Below are 18,385 nucleotides of genomic sequence, written 5' to 3'. Positions count from 1 at the left end.
GTTCCTGTGGTGTTGGTGCCTGGTGGTGCTACTGTTCCCTGGGTGGTTATGTTCTGTTGATGAGCCGTAGGTTTAAGTGTCAGTGCCAGGTTCCAGTGAAAAGTGTGCAGCTGCCTTGTGCTGAGGTAGAAGACACAGAAAGGATTGTTTGGGGGAACTATTTTCTTTTGTTATTCTTACATCGGTACTCTAGAGGTTTGTCCGCACATAACAGACTTGCGGTCTGTTAGCACATAATATAAACTGCTGTGTCTGCTTCCTCATGGACAACAGATGCTGAGACCTTAGGACACGGTAATTGTATGACCTTCCCACTTTTTACTGTCATGTGTTTCATGTGTGGTTCATAACTGCTTTAGCCGGCCATTATTAAGATTTACTTTTTAACTCTCCATTGGTCTCTACCGCACCCCTGCTCTTTCCTCTCTGTTGAGAGAAGGGCTCTGTCTGTAGCCCAGGCTGGACTCAAACTTGGCAGTCCTGTTGCTTCAGCTCGAGTGCTGGCATTGCAGTGTGCACCAGCCCCCAGCTGGGTCCTCTGCTTCTGCTCGAGGTTAGGGTCATGTAGTGTGTTCCTTAACTGGGGTGTGTGTCTCTGTGTGTATGTATGTTTGTCAGTGTGTATCTCTCTCTCTCTCTCTCTCTCTCTCTCTCTTTCTCTCTCTCTCTCTCTCTCTCTCTCTCTCTCTCTCTCTCTGTGTGTGTGTGTGTGTGTGTGTGTGTGTGTGTGTGTGTGTGTGTGTGTGTCTGTATCTGCTGGAAGTCGATGATTTCAGTTTCTGCATTTTCTCATTGCATTCCTTTTGTTGGGATCACAGTTATTTTAGAGTTCACAGTTATTTTAGAGTTCCCGTGTGGTAACTGACACATTAGAGCTGTTTCTGTTAGGCTTTTCTTTAGGTTGTGTTTCTTGGCATGTCTGTCAATTCACTCAGATGCCAGCCAGGTGTCATGTAAGGATCAGAGGATTCCTTTGTCCTCAAATGAGCTACAAGGAGTAGTGCTTGGCTCCCCAACCCAGTGAGCTACTGAGCTGCCTTGAGGTAATGTTTTTTTAAAAAATGTGAAAAGGTTTACCCTTCCTGGATTTCCCAGTGGCAACACCACAGGGGTCACAATGGAAGGCCCAGGACCCCTCCTCTCCTTGGTGTCACAAAACTGCCAAAGCATTGCTGTAGCCTTTGTGTCTGTCTGAGTTAGCCTCTTGTTGCCTCTTGCTGTCTTGCTGCTTAGCCTCTTGCACTGTCATTTAACAGTTTGTCAGATGCCTCTAGGAAAACTTTTGAATGTTGGGGTCACCTCTCTGCAACTCCGTTTTTTCAGGAAACATGACAGCTCTGAACTCCGGCTTTCCCTTGCAGTCCTTTGAAATTGCTGGCGCTCTGATGACACACCCTGCCCCTGGCAGCTGCCTTCTCTGCCCTGCTTCCCACTGGGCTTTGCCCCATACTTTCCCTTGCTGACTTTGCTCTGTATCCTTTCTCTGCAATGAGCCATGAGTGTGGGCTCCACTGTGTGCACCTCTTTCTCTCAACCTGCTACTCCGGGGGCTTTGGGGTCCCAGTTCGTCTGCCCGTACTGAGTTTCTGTCATGCTTGGTTGTCACAGAGATGCTAGTGTTTTGCTGAGGACAATTGGAGCTGGATCTATGGTACAGCTGTAGTTCAGAATGACAGAGTGCCATCACGTGATGGTTCCCACAGAAGGTCTCCTCTGAACTCCACGGTCTTCATTGTGGCTGCCCTCCTCTGAGTGTACAAGTAAAATCCCAGATGATGCCCTTTGCAGCATTGTGGCTCTGTGCATGATGGGTGGCACGGCCATCTGGCTCTCTTCTCTGAGGACTGACTGGTTCAGAGCTGGAGCTGAGTCCAGGGTCCAAGCCAGATCCAGTAGCCCTCTCCCTCTCCCTCTCCCTCTCCCTCTCCCTCTCCCTCTCTCCCCTCAGTCACTTCTTCCTCTCTTTCTTTCTCTTTCCAAATAGATGTCCTTTGGGTAGCTGTATTGTACAGTAGCTCATCTAACCTCCTCTGTGTATGCTTGCACGTGCTTGTAATTATGTCAAAGTAATTTCAGAGTGACACACATGCATTTTCCATGAAAAGGAAGGTGGTTGTGAGTATCTTAGGTAATGTATGTGACGGTTCTTCCTAAGTTGTAAAGTACACAAAACATGTAACAGAATCAACAGATGAAAATGAACTGGTGTGATTGGCCTTGTGCCGTAAATCTTTCCCACTAAAGCAGAATGGGGGAGGGGGTGATGTGAGCATTGGTGATCCCGCGAGCCTCCTTGCTCTGTATTGGCAGGTCTTAGGTGTAGGCTCAGTGGGAACTGAGATGGATTGTTGGGGATGTCGAGTAGGAGAGCTACCCACCAAGGCGGGTAGAAAGAAAAGAGCATAGTGGGCTTGAGTCTAGGCCTCATCCCCAGAGACGGTCAGTATAGTGGGGCTCTGCAGAGAGAAGCTGGTCCCCACAGTGGAAGCAGGAATCTCCACTTAGGACTTGCTGAGGATGGAAGTGGTTTGTTTCACAGCACAGATGGAGTGAGGAGCAGGAGGTGTAGCCACTGGTAAATATCCCCTTAAATGTAAACTTTAAATGTAAACTTGTCCAGATAAGAAACCCTGGCACCTAGAAGCCTGCTAGTGCCAGGGAGAATTACCATGTTTCTGTAAGGTGTCTCTGAGAGGGGAGGCTGCTGGCAGTAGGGTTCTGACGTCACATTCTTACATTCATAAAGTATACAGGAAACAGTTGTTGAAGTATCTGAAAGTGCTACCACAGGAGGTGTTTAGGTGGGTAAGTCATGGTTCCTGAGCTTTGGCTTAGTATTGAGAAAACAGGCACAGAAATGGGTGGCTTTAGCTGCCTGTGGTGGTCATAGGGGATGTCAGTGTAGCATGCAAAGGAAATGTGGGCAGAGGAACTCACCCCAAGGTGTTAGGGAGAACTGAGGAGGATAAGGCTAAGCTGTGCTTTTGAAAGAAACATGAGCCATTAGGAGGAGAAAGTGGGAAGTGCACCCTGTGCAGAGAAAAACAGAGTGGCCAAGGCTTGTCAGAAAACATGAGGGCTTGGCGTAGTCTGGAGATTAAGGCTAACTTTTCTTCTGGCGAATTTTGAGTTGTGTGTCTTCCTGAGTGAATGGATTTGAGAATAAGCAAGAGGAATATATGTGGTGGGGAAAACAATGAGTTTTCAACATGCAGGGTTTGTGGTATAGGTGAGACAGCCATGCGAAGTCTCTGGCAACTCCAGGCATGTACAAGAAGATTTTGGTGAAGTCAGGTTGCATGTTTGCATATGGAACGGATGAGAATGCACTTTAGCCATGGGTGTGCTCATTTGGCGTGGTGAATGGAGAGCTGGGAACCAAATGGTCTTTACCAGCATTGTTTTGGGGCAGAAGTACCACATGCTGTTCACTGAGCAACAGGGAGGTGAGAAAGCAGCCAGAATGGAAGAGTGGGAGTTCTCTCCACAGCAGAGGCAGCCAGTGCAAATGGCAGCATGAATGTATTGTGAGGGCGGGGTGAGTGCAGTATGGAGACTTGCACACCTCCCTGGCACACTCCCTTGTCCCCTTTCACCCTTCACAGTCAGTCTTGATGGTTAGTGTTGCAGTCCCAGGGTGATCCAGGAGCAAAGTATTCTCAGGATCTGTGGAGACAAGAGTCTGAATGGCTGTGGAAGTATTCTCAGGATCTGTGGAGACAGGAGTCTGAATGGCAGTGGTGAGCTGTGGGTGCAGCTAGTAGAAGTGGCTGTGTTCCTGCTCTTTCCTTTCTCTTCACTGAACAGGAGTCAGCATGAACAGTTTGGCTTGTTTGTGCCAAACTGATGAGTGAACCAGGGTTGCCAGGAGGGAAGCAGCTTGTGGGGCAGCGCTGCCCACCTCATGCTCTGCTTCCTGGAGTCTGCCCTCTGGTCTGAGGGAGCCAAGTCCCTCTGTCTCTTCTCTTGTCTGTCTTCTCATTGATGCACAGCTCTAAGAAGACTGGCCTTCAGACCTTTCCAGATTTCCAGTTAATGAACTTTGGCACCTACCTTTACACACACAATCAGTCCTTATTCTGACCCCACCCCTTGCAACCAACTTGTTTCCAGCCCCTGTTCTCACGGTGACCAGTGGACTACGCCTGCTGGCTCCAGGGCTCTTCAGCACTGCCCCCTGCGTGTGGGGTCTGTTGCCTTGCTCCCTCTTGGGAAGCACTGCCTCGGCCTCTGTGCCTCACCTCCCTGGAGTTGCCCTGTCCTCTGCCCTCGAGCAGCCTGTCTGTTCGCACTGTGGTGCTCCTCTCTGGCTGTCAGTCTGCGGTGCTCCTCTCTGGCTATCTGTCAGCTCTGTGGTGCTCCTCTCTGGCTGGCTGCAGCAGGGGCTAAACAAGCATGTGCCTGGAGGTTGCCTCTTCTCTTCATTTGGTTCGTGTCTCAGCCTCTTAAGGCACACCTGGGACTTTTAGGACTATCTGAAACACTGAGGACAAGGGGACATGGATTATTATATTTCAAAAGCAAGAAAGATACTAACAGTCATTTCAAAAACAATCTTTTTTTACAGTCTTTCTTCCCATAAAGACCTATCTATGAAACTTTTAACTATGTATTTAAATCTCATAGTAAAAATTGGGAATTGTCCCTGTAAATGTTGGGTTTGTTAAGTTTCGTTCATTTTCCAAGCTGGTCATCATCTTTTTCTGGACTGCAGTATGAGGTGTAAGCTCTGAACTTCCTTTTTGTTTGTTTGTTTGTTTGTTTGTTTGTTTGTTTGTTTGTTTTTGAGACAAGGTTTCTCTGGGTATCCCTGGCTGTCCTGGAATTCACTCTGTAGATCAGCCTGGCCTTGAACTCAGAGATCTGTGTGTCTCTGCCTCCCCAGTGCTGGGAGTTACAGTGTGTGCCACCACTGCCAGGCAAGAAAGATCTGAACTTCTAAGAGAAAATCCATTGTGTGTTGGAGTAAGATGGCTTGTAGTCGTTCCCCCCCCCCTACTTTCTTTTGCCAGGATAAAGCTTCCTGGAGGAAGAATGTTCATCAGAGCCTGGGATTCCATGCTCAGCTGTGGGTGCTCTCATCTCCAGGGCCCATTGACCCTGTGCTCCTCCCTACTTGAACAGATGGTTTTCTCTTTTGTCCAGTTTTATTGCTTTTAGTTGCTTCGCCTGTAAGCAAACATACACATGAAATTCGGGTTGATTTGGTCACAGCTTGAGGGTGTGTGGATTGTCCCTGCAGTGTTTCCGTGATGTGAGTGTGTAAATTCCCAGCAATAGGAAGCAGTAATGGAAGAGTTGGTTTCATCCTTCACACACTGCACAAAGAAATGCACACAGGCGCGTGGTGCTTTAAACAAATATCTCATTCTCTGTCCTAGTGGGAAATAGTCTGGGTGTCGACTAGTGACGTGTTTCCTTTTCATTCTGGATCTGTGGGCATGGTGGGGATGTGCCTGTGACCATTTCACAGCAGTGCTCGCTCTGGAGATCTCAGTGGCTTTAACTCATTTCTCCAGGAGGTGGTGAGGTGCCTCAATTTCACACAGACCCTGTTGGAATTGCTCATTGCCTGATACACAGGAAGTAAAATAGAACCTTAAAGTAAATCTTCAAAATGTGTATGTTGATGAACTCCTTGGAGTAAGCATTGAGAGAATCCACTTCTCTTCTGCCTGATGATATGCTGTGTGTGGGCACTTGCAGTATCACTAGAGACTACCATTTCACCCTGTACTGCTGACACTGGTAGTTTCCAACTATTATAAACCTCTCACCATGTTCATTTGGATAATCTCCAAGTTAATATGAGCTACTTGTATTGTTACTGGGGTCAAGGTTGATGCATGTGAAGTGGTGTGTCCAAGCCTGGGGTCTCACGAAACCTTGTGTATTCTGTGCTTTGGCTGCAGCCCTACCACTTATGTTTTGGATGAAGATGAACCTCGATTCCTTGAAGAAGTTGATTACAGTGCAGAAAGCAATGACGAGTTAGAGGTTGAATTAGTGGAAAACACAGGCGATTACGAGCCTTCTGCCCAAGAAGAAGCCCTGTCCGACTCCGAGGTATCAAGAGCATACCTGCCTTGAACTTTCTGCCATCTCTGTTCATCGCCAAGAGGAGATAAAGTGTCTTGGTTTTTTATTACATAGGAAATTTGAGAGGGAAAAATCTTTAGACAACTGACTCAAAGAAGATAAAAAGGAACTTGGGCCTGTTTGGTTTCAAGACAATAAATATGTTATTAATTCATGATATAATTGGCATTTGTTTTATTTTAGATATTCAAATTGCTTTATATAGCATTGAATTATCAAATGATAGATTTACTTAAAAACAAAAGAACCCAAGTATCATTGCATGAATTTTCATCTCCTGTGGCACCTGCATCAAGCAGATAAATTTGAAGTGTGTCCAAATAGGAAATCTAAATGATAGTGTTGAAAATTAATATATCTGTCCGTGGATTCTCTAGACATGCTTGTGTGGAGGTGGGTAGTTACTGAAGATAAGACTGCTCTTCAGAATCATGTGAACTGTGGATTGTGGCTAAAATAATCCAGAATTTGCCTTGAAATCATCCCATTCTACATTTATCAAGTTAAATAAAAACTATATCAAATGTTGCATTTACTTTGTCATCTTTTTAAAAGCCAGCTCAGGTTGTTAGAGTGAAGAATCTATAAAAACCCTGTGTCTGAACACTTGATGAAAGCTTTCTCTTAACCACTCAGCTTCCCAGGCTGGGGACCGAGGATGGCGTGGGCGCCTGTCTCCCATCGAGCTGCACCCTTCTTGGTTGTGTCTCACAGATACACTTCAAGACCCTCACTGCCGCCAGAGGGCACAAGCTGATGCCAGTGCATGAGCTGAGCTGTGTGCAGGAGCCCTAGGTAACCCCAGTCAGGTCAAACTGTTTGTTGCAGTGACATTTTGCTGAGGGTTGGCCATCCTGTGGCAAGGGTAACTGTCATCACACACACACACACAAAAAAAAAAAAAAAAAAAAAAACAAAAACAAAAACAAAACAAAACAAAAACCAACAACAACAAAAACCAAAACAAAACAGAAAACAGCTCATAATTAGATACTTGTTTAAGAGCTAAATTTTGCTCTTATAAACAAAACTTGGGAAGACTGTGCACTAGCCAGCTTCTCTAAGATTCAGGTGCTCAGGTGCTGCTGTGTGTCTCCTGGTTACTCCTAAGTTGGAGCCATTTCTAAACCTTTTAAAATGGAAGATAAATTATTAAAAACAATTTGGATCTATGCATTTCCCCAAATCAATGATTTTTAAAAAATCATCTTTTGAAAGGTAATATAGGTTCTCTTTGGTATCTTGGGAGCCATGTTAAAAAAATATAGTATGGATACTGTAAAAGAGATTGGCCAGGCTGGTGGTACACACTGGCACTTTAGGAAGTAGAGACAGGAGGATCCAGAGTCAAGGCTATCCTGGGCTACAAGGACCGGGTCTTAAAATAAAGAAAAACAAAGTTTTTTTGTTTTGTTTTGTATCATCTACTTCTTGCTTCGTTTCAGAAAATAAAATGGGTAGACTGTGATGTTGAGCCAGTCCTGCTCTCAGGCCATCAAGTTCTGGAAAAAGCATGATGAATGTCTTAATCAGGGTTTACTATTGCTGGGAGGAGACACCATGACCACAGCAGCTCTTATAAAGAAAACATTTAGATGAGGGGCTTGCTTATAGTTCGGGGGTTCAGGCCATCATGGCCGGGAGCATGGCAGCATGCGGGCAGGGACAGCCAAGCATACAGCATCTTTCAGTAACGCCACGGAAAGCTTGAGGGGAAAAGAAAACTCACAGCCCATACCTGCAGTGACACACTTCCTCAGTGAGACTCTAGCTACTCTAACAAGGCCACACCTCCTAATAGTGCCATCCCCCTGGGGGCCATGTCCTTTCAAACCACTGCATTCCACTCCTGGCCTCCAAAGGCTTATAGCCATATCACAATACAGAAACGCTTCAGAAGTCCCTAGAATCTGTTGTTCCAAAGTCTCTTCTGAGATGCAAGGCAACCTGTTAACTCTAATCACCTGTTAAAAAAATCAAAATCAAAAAGGCAAATCACATACTTCCAACATAGAATGGTGCAAGACACACATTACCATCCCAAAATGCAGGGAAGAGAGCATAGTGAGGAAGTCCTGGACCAAACTCTGCATCTCCACATCTCCCATTCCATCCAGCTTTGTTGACTGCAGCACACTCTTTTCTCTTGGGCTGGTTCCACTCCCCGTCAGCAGCTCTCCTCAGTGGCTATCCCACGGCTCTGGCATCTCTAACATCTGAGGTAAAGGTGTACATCTCACAGAGGGGATGGTAGCAGCTTTGCATTGGTGGTAGAGGACAGAGAGAGAGCAACAGCTGTTCTGAAAGACCTCCAGAGTCAGGATAAAAGACAATGACAGGCTTAACAAACACACAATGCTGACTACACTAGGGTCCTATTCAGAATTTCAGATGACTAGCCACATGGGGAACAACTTGGTCCATAACCAAGTTACCCCCTACAGATTGGGCCGCCCTCCTGGGTCCCCTTGCAGATGGAGCAGGCAACTTGGTCCTACCATGTTCCCCCTCCTACAGATTGGGTGACCCCCAAGGTCCCCTTACAGATTTCGATAGTGAACCCAACATCGGACCTTTACATTTACACAATTAACAAAGGCAGCAGACATGAAAACACAAAACTGACACAGAACATACAGCTCAGGATCTGCCAAGCCAGCACCAAAAAGCAGGCAGGCAGACTGGATTGCAACAGATCAGATAAAAAACCTGCTTAACTGGCCAGTCACACTGCCTGTTCCCCTCCAGGCTTCACAGAAACCATACAGAAACAAAGACAGAAAAAAGAAAGTTACCTTGTGTGGTGCCACATGACTCAACAAAGGGGGTATCGTGGTGGATCCTGAATTGAAAACCAACGATAAAAACACACAGAGACAGAGACAGAATAGACAGAAAAGAACAGACGCCAACCCAATCCGTCCACGCCGCTTACAAGGCAATGGCGCTGGGCATACGGGCGGCAGAACCAGGCGGCTACAATCACCGCTATCTGAGGAGGGTCCCAAGTGTCCTTGGGTCTCCAATCCTCTTGGGACGTCCCCTAAGGCAGCAGTCTGTGATCCTCCGGGCACATCTACCAGGACAACTGCAAACCAAAAACTGAAAGCGCTTTTACAGAATAGACAGCCAGCAGACAGTAGACGAGACAGAATAGGGTACCCGCTTACCTCCGAGATTGAATCCACTCATGTGAGGGGTGGTCTCGGTTTCCGAACAATGCACCAAATGAAAGACCCCCGGAGGCTCAGATCCCCAGGATCTCAGCCCAGGCCGAGCTTACGGCAAAAGCTTGATGCAAACAGCAAGAGGCTTTATTGCAGTTGTTTAACAAGCTAACCCCATTAGCTCAGGCCTTTCATCCATCCACCATGGCGGATGGCTGGGAAAGACTGACCACAGCAACTCTTACAAAGAAAACATTTAATTGAGGAGGCTCACAGAGTTTTAGCCCATCATGGCAGGTATTGTGGTAACATGCAGGCAGGCATGGTGCTGTAAAAGTGGCCAAGTGGCATACATCTTGCAGGTAACAGGAAGTCAACTGACAATCACACTAAGGAAAGCTTGAGAAAAAGAAACCTCAGCACCCCTCACCCCCAACAATGATTTAATAAGGTACTATCCAATCACTTAGTTATCATTGTTAATAACTTTATTACATGTTTTGTTATAATTGTACCTTCAGAGAATATAGTCATACTGTGCCCACAAAGTTATATTTCTGGTGTTTGCCAAATTAGAAATTAAAAACTGAGACACCAAGATGTGTGTTACACTGATTTATAGTTTTAGATTATAAAATCTCACCAGGAACACTTACTGCATGTATATGACAAACATCTCTTAACCATGTTATACTCCTGAGTTACCTTAAGTAGTTGCCAACTGGGAAAGAAAGGTATTATGGTTAAAAAGTTACTATTGTCATACATTTTTGAAAAATAAAAAATAATTTCATATCCTAACTTTCCTAATTGAAGGTATCATATTGAGTCAGTTATTATTCTCTAAAATTGCCCTAAGTTTTACCCATGGGCCTCGCTTCCTTCAGTACATCCAAAAATGTTTGGATGTTTGTTGTACACACTGTCCCAGTTGTATGGGTGAGGCCTGGTATGGACAGTGGACCCAGTAATTCACCTGCATCTGGAGCTTTGAACTTGCTAAGTATAGTTTGGTCTAACCCAGTCACTCTCAGTGTCAGTGTATAGCATAGGTTCTTGGGGGGGCTTCGCACACATTGCTGAGCATGTGGTCCATGTGGAGGCAGAGAGCGTAGGTTCTCACCGATGCACAGGCGATGTTGATGCCCACGGCCACAAGTGTGCTACCCTAAGTCTCTAACCCTAATCCACATTAAGATGATATAGACACCAAAGCGGATGGCACAGGAAATGTACTCATGCCTGATTCAGAAAGAAATGGCAGCAATGAGTGCACCCTTGTATGTCCCTTTTCTCATATATGCTTTAATAATTGTAAGATATGAATTTAAAAAGAAATATGTTTCTCTTACTTTGGTAACTGCATAGCTAGTTTTTGCATTAGGAAAAACCTACTGAAGAAACAGTGTGGTTGGAATACAAGTCTGCTTTACACAGCAAATTGCTTAAACTAGTTCTCTGATTAAAATATATTCATATTCAACGACATACAGGGCAATCTTGAAGAGAGTTTTGTTCCCTTAATGAAAATGTTTTCCACTACTCGGGCACAAGCCACTCTTCCAGGTAGGTGGTAGGTGACACTGGGGACCATCCTGTCCGCCTCTGCCTCTTACAAGCCTCCTTTGCATTGTGGATCCTTCTGGGCCCTCACCTTGTCCTAGCTACTGGTCACAGAGAGGACTTGAGTATGCTTGTTTTCAGTTAAAAGGTTGCTCACTGCTGTCTCCAAACCTGAGTGACCCTGGGCCAGCAGCATTTCTGTCTCTCCACAGGCTAGTAAGGTGTATAACTTTTTCCAATGCAGCAACGTACTTTCAAACCACTTAAAGATCCTTGGCTTTGTAAGTGTGGAGAAGCTAAGAGGGAAAGATGCTTGTCATTGGAAGTTACTACAGGACAGCTTGAGGCTCCTGGCCACATGCACCCCAAGGTAACTAGAGCACACACCAGTCTGTTTATAGACCATGGTGTTGCCTTAGCATTGAAGGGCCAGGCACTTGTGTTAGGGCTTGGTAGGTCAAAGTAATCTGTGTCTTAGGAGGGCAGATTGGCTTTGTTTGCTGTGGGTTGTTGTGGGGAATTTTAGACTCCAGTGCTGAGCACTAAAGCCACTGTCTGTCCTACTCAAAATTCCATAGACTTTTTTGCCCTGTCTTTGGTGAGTTTTTTTTTTTTTTCATTTTCCATTCCTTAGGAATGGTTGACAATTCATGGTTTATTTCTCCTTTGAAATGCAGAACAAATGAAATAATGATTAAATTGTATCATTTTATATAGAGAAATTTCAAAACTTGAAATACTTTTAAAATGGTTGTCATTATTTTGTTTTAAACTGTATTTTGCTGTCCTGGGATTTAACCTACAACCTTGCGCATAGTAGGCAGGCACTGTACCATTGATCTATATCCCCAGCAAGGATTGCTGTTCATATTCCGTATATGGAGGAATGTCTAGGGCTTGCTACCCTTGCCAGTCTTTACTTCTCTCTCCTGAAAAGCCCAACAAAACAAAAATATATCCCAAATGAAACCCCTCTTACTCATGTGCTGAACCCAAACCTTTTACAGGATAGAGCAGACATGCAGTCATCCTGCTTCCCCGAGCTTAGCCAGTGTTCCAGTCCTGTGTGTTCACATGCTTGTCTCACCACACATGACTGGAGCAGCACGGTGTGGCATATTCCCAGGGCCAATCGCAGGGAGAGGGTGGGCTGTGGTCTAAGACAGTCTAAGCAGAAGGAATGTCAGAACTTAAGGACAGAGTCAGTGGCAGCTACCATGGCAGGGGAAAGCCTGAGACTGTGGAAGAAACTGGTGTCTTCCCGCTTACCTGCATAGGGAGCTGTCTGTGAAACATGGCCCCAGCAGTGTGTAGACCTTGCTGTTTAAGCTACTAAAGCAGAGTGTTTGGTTTCTAGGGAAGAGTGTGTACTGCATGGGTCTGTGTGAAACCAGAGCACACATCCCAAGAGTCAAGAGTTCTAGCCAGTGCAGCACTGGGGCAGGCAGGCCTGCAGAGTCTGCCACATGGCAGATGGGTCAGTGAACTAACCGTTTGCTGTCTACCATTAAGCAGTCGCTGGGCCTAAAGGAGCCACTGCTGTTCCAAGCTTTGGGATGTTTCCTCTAGTGATGCTTATATAGTAACATGTGTGTTGTTAGAAACAGGCCTGACAGTTGGGTACCAAGCCTCACACCTGGATTTGATCCCTGGAACCTACATGGCCAGATTGTCTTCTGCCCTCCACACATACCCATGTACACGCGCGTGTGTGTGCGCGCGCGCGTGCGCGCGCACACACACACACACATACACACAGTGTTGTGAAAATTAGATACTAATATTGAAATCGAGCACCTCTTTAACTGGTGAATTACAGTAAGCTGGGTCCAGACAGGGAGGAGGATCAAAGATATCTTTATTGAGTTACTTTAATTAGGCAAAGACAGACTGGGGTTGACATTCTCCAGCCTTGGCAAATGTCATGAGATAAAGTATTTCTGTTACTCATTTGCCCGATCCAAAGCTGCTTCCACCTCCTCTGTGGGATGTACACCTCTACTTCTGTTGTCCCCACAGGATTCACAGACGAACATTTGAACAGCCCTTTACGGAGTGTGTCTCTGATAGTTAACTCAGTCCAGAAACATGAAGCCACAACTCAGCAGATACTGTTTTCCATTTATTCTGTGGTGGGGTGGGTGGGTGGGGGAGGGGTGCACGTGTTCGTGCATGAGTCACAGTGCACATACTGGGGTCAGGACAACTTATAGGAGTGGGTTCTCTCAGTGTGTGGGTCCTAGGGAACAAACTCAGTTTATAAAGGTTGGTGCCAAGCTGCTTTTCCTGCTGAGCCATCCCAGTGGCCCAGCTTTCCCGTTTTTGCCTTTGAAGAGACCAGAAGGCTATGTCACACACATGTTAGTATAGAGTCAAGCAGAACCTTGGACTGTTGGTGCTGATCTGTTTCCTTTTGCCTTAGGTAGCCTGTGTTCTGTGCCTCCCTTTGCAGGGTGAGCTCGTTCTATTGGGCTCTGTTAATAGCTCAGGGGTCCTGGAAAATATGGAAGTTCATCACCACATGCCATAGGGTTCCGAAGGAAGCGAGGTGGGGTCCTGACAAAGAATCTGGAGTGGATGGAACAGTCCCCTGAGTCCTTTGTGACCCGTCTCAGTGGGGACATTTCCCTTCTGGCCTTTGGAATGTATCACGCATTTCCCAGACCACTGTATATAGGAAGGAAATTGGTCAGAGAAGTCAGTGCACCAATGTTTGTTTCCAACCATTTATCTTTTTAAAGAAGAGACCATTTAGTCTTTTAGGTTTAGCAAAGCTAATGGTTTAATACAAGCCTTTCTCCATCTGTCTTTTTGTTGTTGTTTCTCTTGTTCATAGAGCTGCTTTTATTTCTGCTGGTAGAGAAAGAGGAAGCATTTCATCCAACATTCTTATCCAAAGTCTCTTTTTCGTAGCAAAGTTTTGCTTTCCTTTCTTTAAAAAAATGTGTGGCTTTCCTAGAAATGTTTATTCTGTAGTATTTATGTCACCTTTGAGTAGCAAGGCTGTGCCAGACTTCGAAATTACCTGTCTTTTCAAGTTCAGTGAGAGTTACAAAAGCACCTCTATGTCACGGGAAAAGAGAATGGTGGCCTGAGCATACATGCGGGCTTCGTGCTTGTATGTTTGAGGAGTTTTAGTAACTCTTAGGAGGCTGCGTTCATTGGCCGGTTGAGCTTAGCCTGCACCCAAGTTAATACGTGTGTGAGCACCACACCTGTGCGAGTGTGAGCAGCATGGAGAAGAGCTGGAGAGGCAGCAGAAACTGTCTGGAGCCATTCTTATCTGGTACCACTCATGCATCCCCAAGAAATGGCAGGACAGGACATGACTCCACCTGCTTTGGTTTCTGTTTCATTTGATACGGGAATCCTACAGGTAATTACATCACATGAATGAAACACTGAACCTGCCAATCAGTACTGGACTGAGCATGGAGAAAAGGCTTTTTGCTTTGATGTTTACAAAGGCTCAAATTACCAGAGTGTCCTTTGTGGTACAAGCATTACTCTATGAGATATGTGTGGAAATAACATGCATATGCAATACATGTATCATTAATCTTCATGACAAACCTATCATGAGGATCATCCCTGCTGTAATTTAAAAACGCAGCCCATGAGAGAAGGATGCCATCTGACAGAGCTGGGGTGGAAGGGTTTTTGTTCTTGTTTTTAATTGGGGGAAAGTGAGTGGGAAAGGGGGAGTGGGGAAGGGGAGACTGGCCTCTGGGGACAGGAACAGCTGAAGAGAAGAGGGAGGCGGAGAGAGAGACAGAGACAGAGAGACAGAGAGACAGGCAGTGAAGCAGAGAGAAAGAGAGAGAAAGAAAGATATGGGAGGTGGGCGGGGCCCTTTTAAAAGGGAACATAGTGAGTGCACAGGTGGTGCTCTTAGTGGCTGCAGCTGAGGGTGTGTCCTGTCGGAACCCCAAGGGCCGGCCAGTGCAGATGCCTGAGTCCTAACAGTTCCCATGTGAAAAATGCAGAAATCAAGTAAAAATCACACAGCTAATGGAGTTAGGAAACCAGTTGAATGTTGGCAGCACTACCGGGCACTGCTGCAGCCTTTTACAGAATGACAACCTGCAGGGATGGCTTCCGAGCTAGCATGCTGCAGTGACAGCCACAAAGCAATGGCAGGCGGGCTCTGGGTCCTCACTGTGGCCCTGAAGCTTAGCAGCCCTATCCGGAGGACGCTTCATGGTACTTACCTTCTCAGGCAGAGCTTCTGGGTCTCTCTCATTCCATGCCTTCTGTATGCACAAATGATAGCTAGACACCCCCCAAGCGAGCTCCCCAACTATACCCACCAGACATACTTTTGTTATTGTTAAAGCAGAAAAGTACCCTGTGTCTAGATTCAGATGAAGGGAAAGTGGCTACTAGGGAAAGGGCCCCATGCCCAGGAAAAGATGGTATATGTACAGCATGAGCATGAATATCTCTTGTGCTCTTTGCTTATAAATCCAGAGGGCTCTATACGCTGAGGTATCACTGACCAGCTTTGTTGGGCTGCTGAGTGTTCCCTTTTAGGAGAAGTACCCCATGTTAAGCATGTCGAATTATACCTGCCGTGAGGGTGCACTGGAGAGGGAGGGACCCGTGTGAAGTCTGGCTGTGAACCCTAGCATCTAGGAACACTCGAGGGCCCTGAAGGTGCAATGCAATCTCTGAGTGGAACCTGAGAGGTGAGTAGGTAAACATTCGGGAGCACTCAGGGGCTCAGACAGGAGAATCAAATGGGCTTTAACAATGACTGAACTGCCGTACGATGGCAGGGCCTGGATGGCTGGGGACAGCCCATGCCCAAGAAGTCAAAGTTTTGGACTAAATACACATGTCGGTTTGTATACAGATAAGGACATAGGCAGACTGCCCATCTCATCAAGTACAAACTTGTTTCAGAAGCACCACCGTTTCTTGGGAGCACATAGGAGACAGAGCAGAGGTGCATGCTCACCCTTGAGCAGTCTTCACCCATGCCACACTGCTTTGGAATTTATAGACACTCAGTGCTGGCCATGTGAGTTCCACACAGGTCTTTCTTTAGAGTGACCTTTTTGTGCTAGCGGCTTCCCAGTACCAGCAGGAATGTGTGTTCTTGAGCAGTTCTCAGTAGATAGATACATTTTGTATTTAAGTTTTTTCCTGCAGTCTATTTTGATTGTATTCTTTCCCCTCTCCCAACTCCTTCCTGATTCTCCCCACCGCCCTCCCCATCTAACTTCATGCAAGCTCACTTGGGGTCTCTCTCTCTCTCTCTCTCTCTCTCTCTCTCTCTCTCTCTCTCCTTTTCTCTCTCAAAACAAATAAAAACCAAGAAAACCAAAAAACTAAAAAAAAAAAAAAATTGGAGGAAGAAAGAAAAAGAAGGAGGAGAAAGGAAGGAAGAAAGGAAGCCGACGGGCAAAAAATAGCAAAGCGCCCAGAGGTGGCATGTGACTACAAGGAACCGCATGTCCCAGACACAACAGGACTGACGGGCATACGGACACACTGAGACTGTAGCACGCACTCTACCTTCGCAGGCTCAAGCCATACAAAATTCCTGCGCTCAGAAGGAGAAGTGAACACAAAATTCACAGATGATTTGTTGTATCTTTCTTGCTTGGAAAGCCTTGGTTCTTACCCACTGTGGATTTTCTTCACACTTTCTGCATATGTTCAAGGGGACAAAGGGTATCCTGGAATGTTGTGACTCAGATATAAAATGTCCCCTGATGCTGGCCCCAAGCTAGTGCCACTGTCGAAGGATTATTGGGTCATAAGAACTCTGACCTTGTGAATGAATTAATCTGTTATTGGGTTCAGAGCTGAACAGCCCCTTTGTCTCTGTTTCCCAGATACCATGTGGTGAGTGGCATTGCTCTGCCATCCCTTCTTTGTGTGGAGGGTTTGAATAAGACAGGTTTATGTTCTTGAATGTTCTGTACTCAGTTGGTGGCACCGTTAGGTATTTGACATGGAGCCGTTAGGAGGTGGAGACTTGTAGAGGAAATTATGCCACTGGGGGTGGATATGAGCTTTGACCTGCTTCTACTCCTGTCTTTTTGCCTTCTGTTTGTGGATGGGAAGGTGACCAGCCCAGGTCCTGCTCCTGGCAGGAGTCATATCTTCTGCTTTGGGTCACGGTATTTTATCAAAAACAACAGGAAAGTGACACAACTATCTATTGAGTCCCCCAGTTGCCACAGTCTCATGAGGAGATGGAGCCAAGTGCCCATGAACTGAAATCTCAGCAGCTGTGGGCCCAAATCAACCTTTGCTCTTTCAGGTATTTCTGTCAAAACAATGAAAAGTAGCTAACAGAGAAAACAAGTAGATGAGGGGCTCTTCCTATGACTACCCAGCCATGTTTAAAGCATTTGAACTACTTCATGGGAAGAACTTGCAAATGTTTGCAGAAGCAAGCTAAAAACAGCAACTCACCGGGAGGATCAAGAGACCAGAATGCTGACAGGAACACAGGCCGTAAAGGAGTTCTCACACTGGGATGGGCTTCTCTTGAGGATTGAATTAGATACAGGAAGTCTACATTCTGGTTAAAACCTTGTCTGTGCCAATCTCTGAGACTCATGTGAGGCTAAATTTAATTATGACAGGATAGTTAATCTAGAAAATTCAAGGCTGCCTAGAGTTCAGGCAGTGGCATGGGTATTTGTTGGGTACTTTTGGCCAGGTTTATAGTGAGAATTGAAACAAAGAGCTAAGTGGAAAGATGTTAAGAGCTTAAGTGTTTAGCCAAAAAAAAAAAAAAAGAAAAGAAAAGAAAAGAAAAAAGAAAGAAAGAAAGACATTTAAAATGGAAGCCAAAGAAGGTGTGGTTGCTAGAGCGATTAGAGCCATCACAAAGAAGCCAAGTATTTTGCATTGGATGGGAAAGATGCTGTCAGTGTCTTAGGAGTTGGCTGGACCACGCCACAGGCAGAAGAGTATAATGATGTAAACTCCTTTGAAAGACTCGGGTTTGAGAAAAATCACTTTGGTCTCTGCTCTCACACAGGCTGCCTAGGGAAGTGTTTCTCCTCTTCCATCATCCAGGCACTCAATGGTCACTGAGACCAGACTCAGGGGAACCTGACTACTGCTTAGCTGCTGGCACCAGCTACATGGTGCTTGTTATGCAGAATGCAGAGGTGCAGGGATCAAGCAGTCCACAGAGACAACTCAGGGGCTGTAGCTGGCAAGGCTGTGGGGACAGAGCTTCTTAAGCCATTGGGCTCATACCTCAACACTATATGTCCCAGGTGCAGGGCCTGGAACCCTAACACCTGCTTCACTTGCCAGGCTTTGCTCTTGCATTGCTCCAATCATGTCTAGTCTCCCAGTTCCCCCTTAGGAGTAGAGGGGTTTTACTCTGTGCCTACTCAATGGTTGCATTCTGGGAGTATGCAAATTAAAAAAAAACTTTTATATGGACTTACAGAGTTTGTCTGGAATTGCAGAGGAGACTTTGATCTTGGACTTTTGAGAAATGCAGACAGCATTGAGACTGTGGGGACACTTGCGGGTAGACTGGGTACATTTTGCATTATGAGATACCATGAGCTTTTGGA

The 18,385-nt window shown here is 45.9% G+C and overlaps 1 protein-coding gene across 5 annotated transcripts in view; it reads left to right on the top strand.

Annotated features, from left to right (window-relative positions):
- Positions 1–6,630, top strand: part of Agtpbp1 (ATP/GTP binding protein 1) — a 108,326-nt gene extending 101,696 nt beyond the window's left edge. For 4 of the 5 annotated variants that reach the window (XM_035443018.1, XM_035443017.1, XM_027409701.2 and 1 more), the window contains one exon: positions 5,913–6,630. In XM_035443018.1, the coding sequence (XP_035298909.1) occupies positions 5,913–6,090 (178 nt within the window). In that variant the 3' untranslated portion in view covers positions 6,091–6,630. The remainder of the gene's footprint in view (positions 1–5,912) is intronic. The other variant, XM_035443019.1, reaches the window with a different exon arrangement.
- Positions 6,631–18,385: the final 11,755 nt, after the last annotated feature.

Source organism: Cricetulus griseus, chromosome 3 (assembly GCF_003668045.3).
Source record: "Cricetulus griseus strain 17A/GY chromosome 3, alternate assembly CriGri-PICRH-1.0, whole genome shotgun sequence".
Lineage (NCBI taxonomy): Eukaryota > Metazoa > Chordata > Mammalia > Rodentia > Cricetidae > Cricetulus > Cricetulus griseus.
The sequence above is the reverse complement of the archived record's forward strand: the minus strand, read 5'-3'. Positions and strand labels throughout refer to the sequence as shown.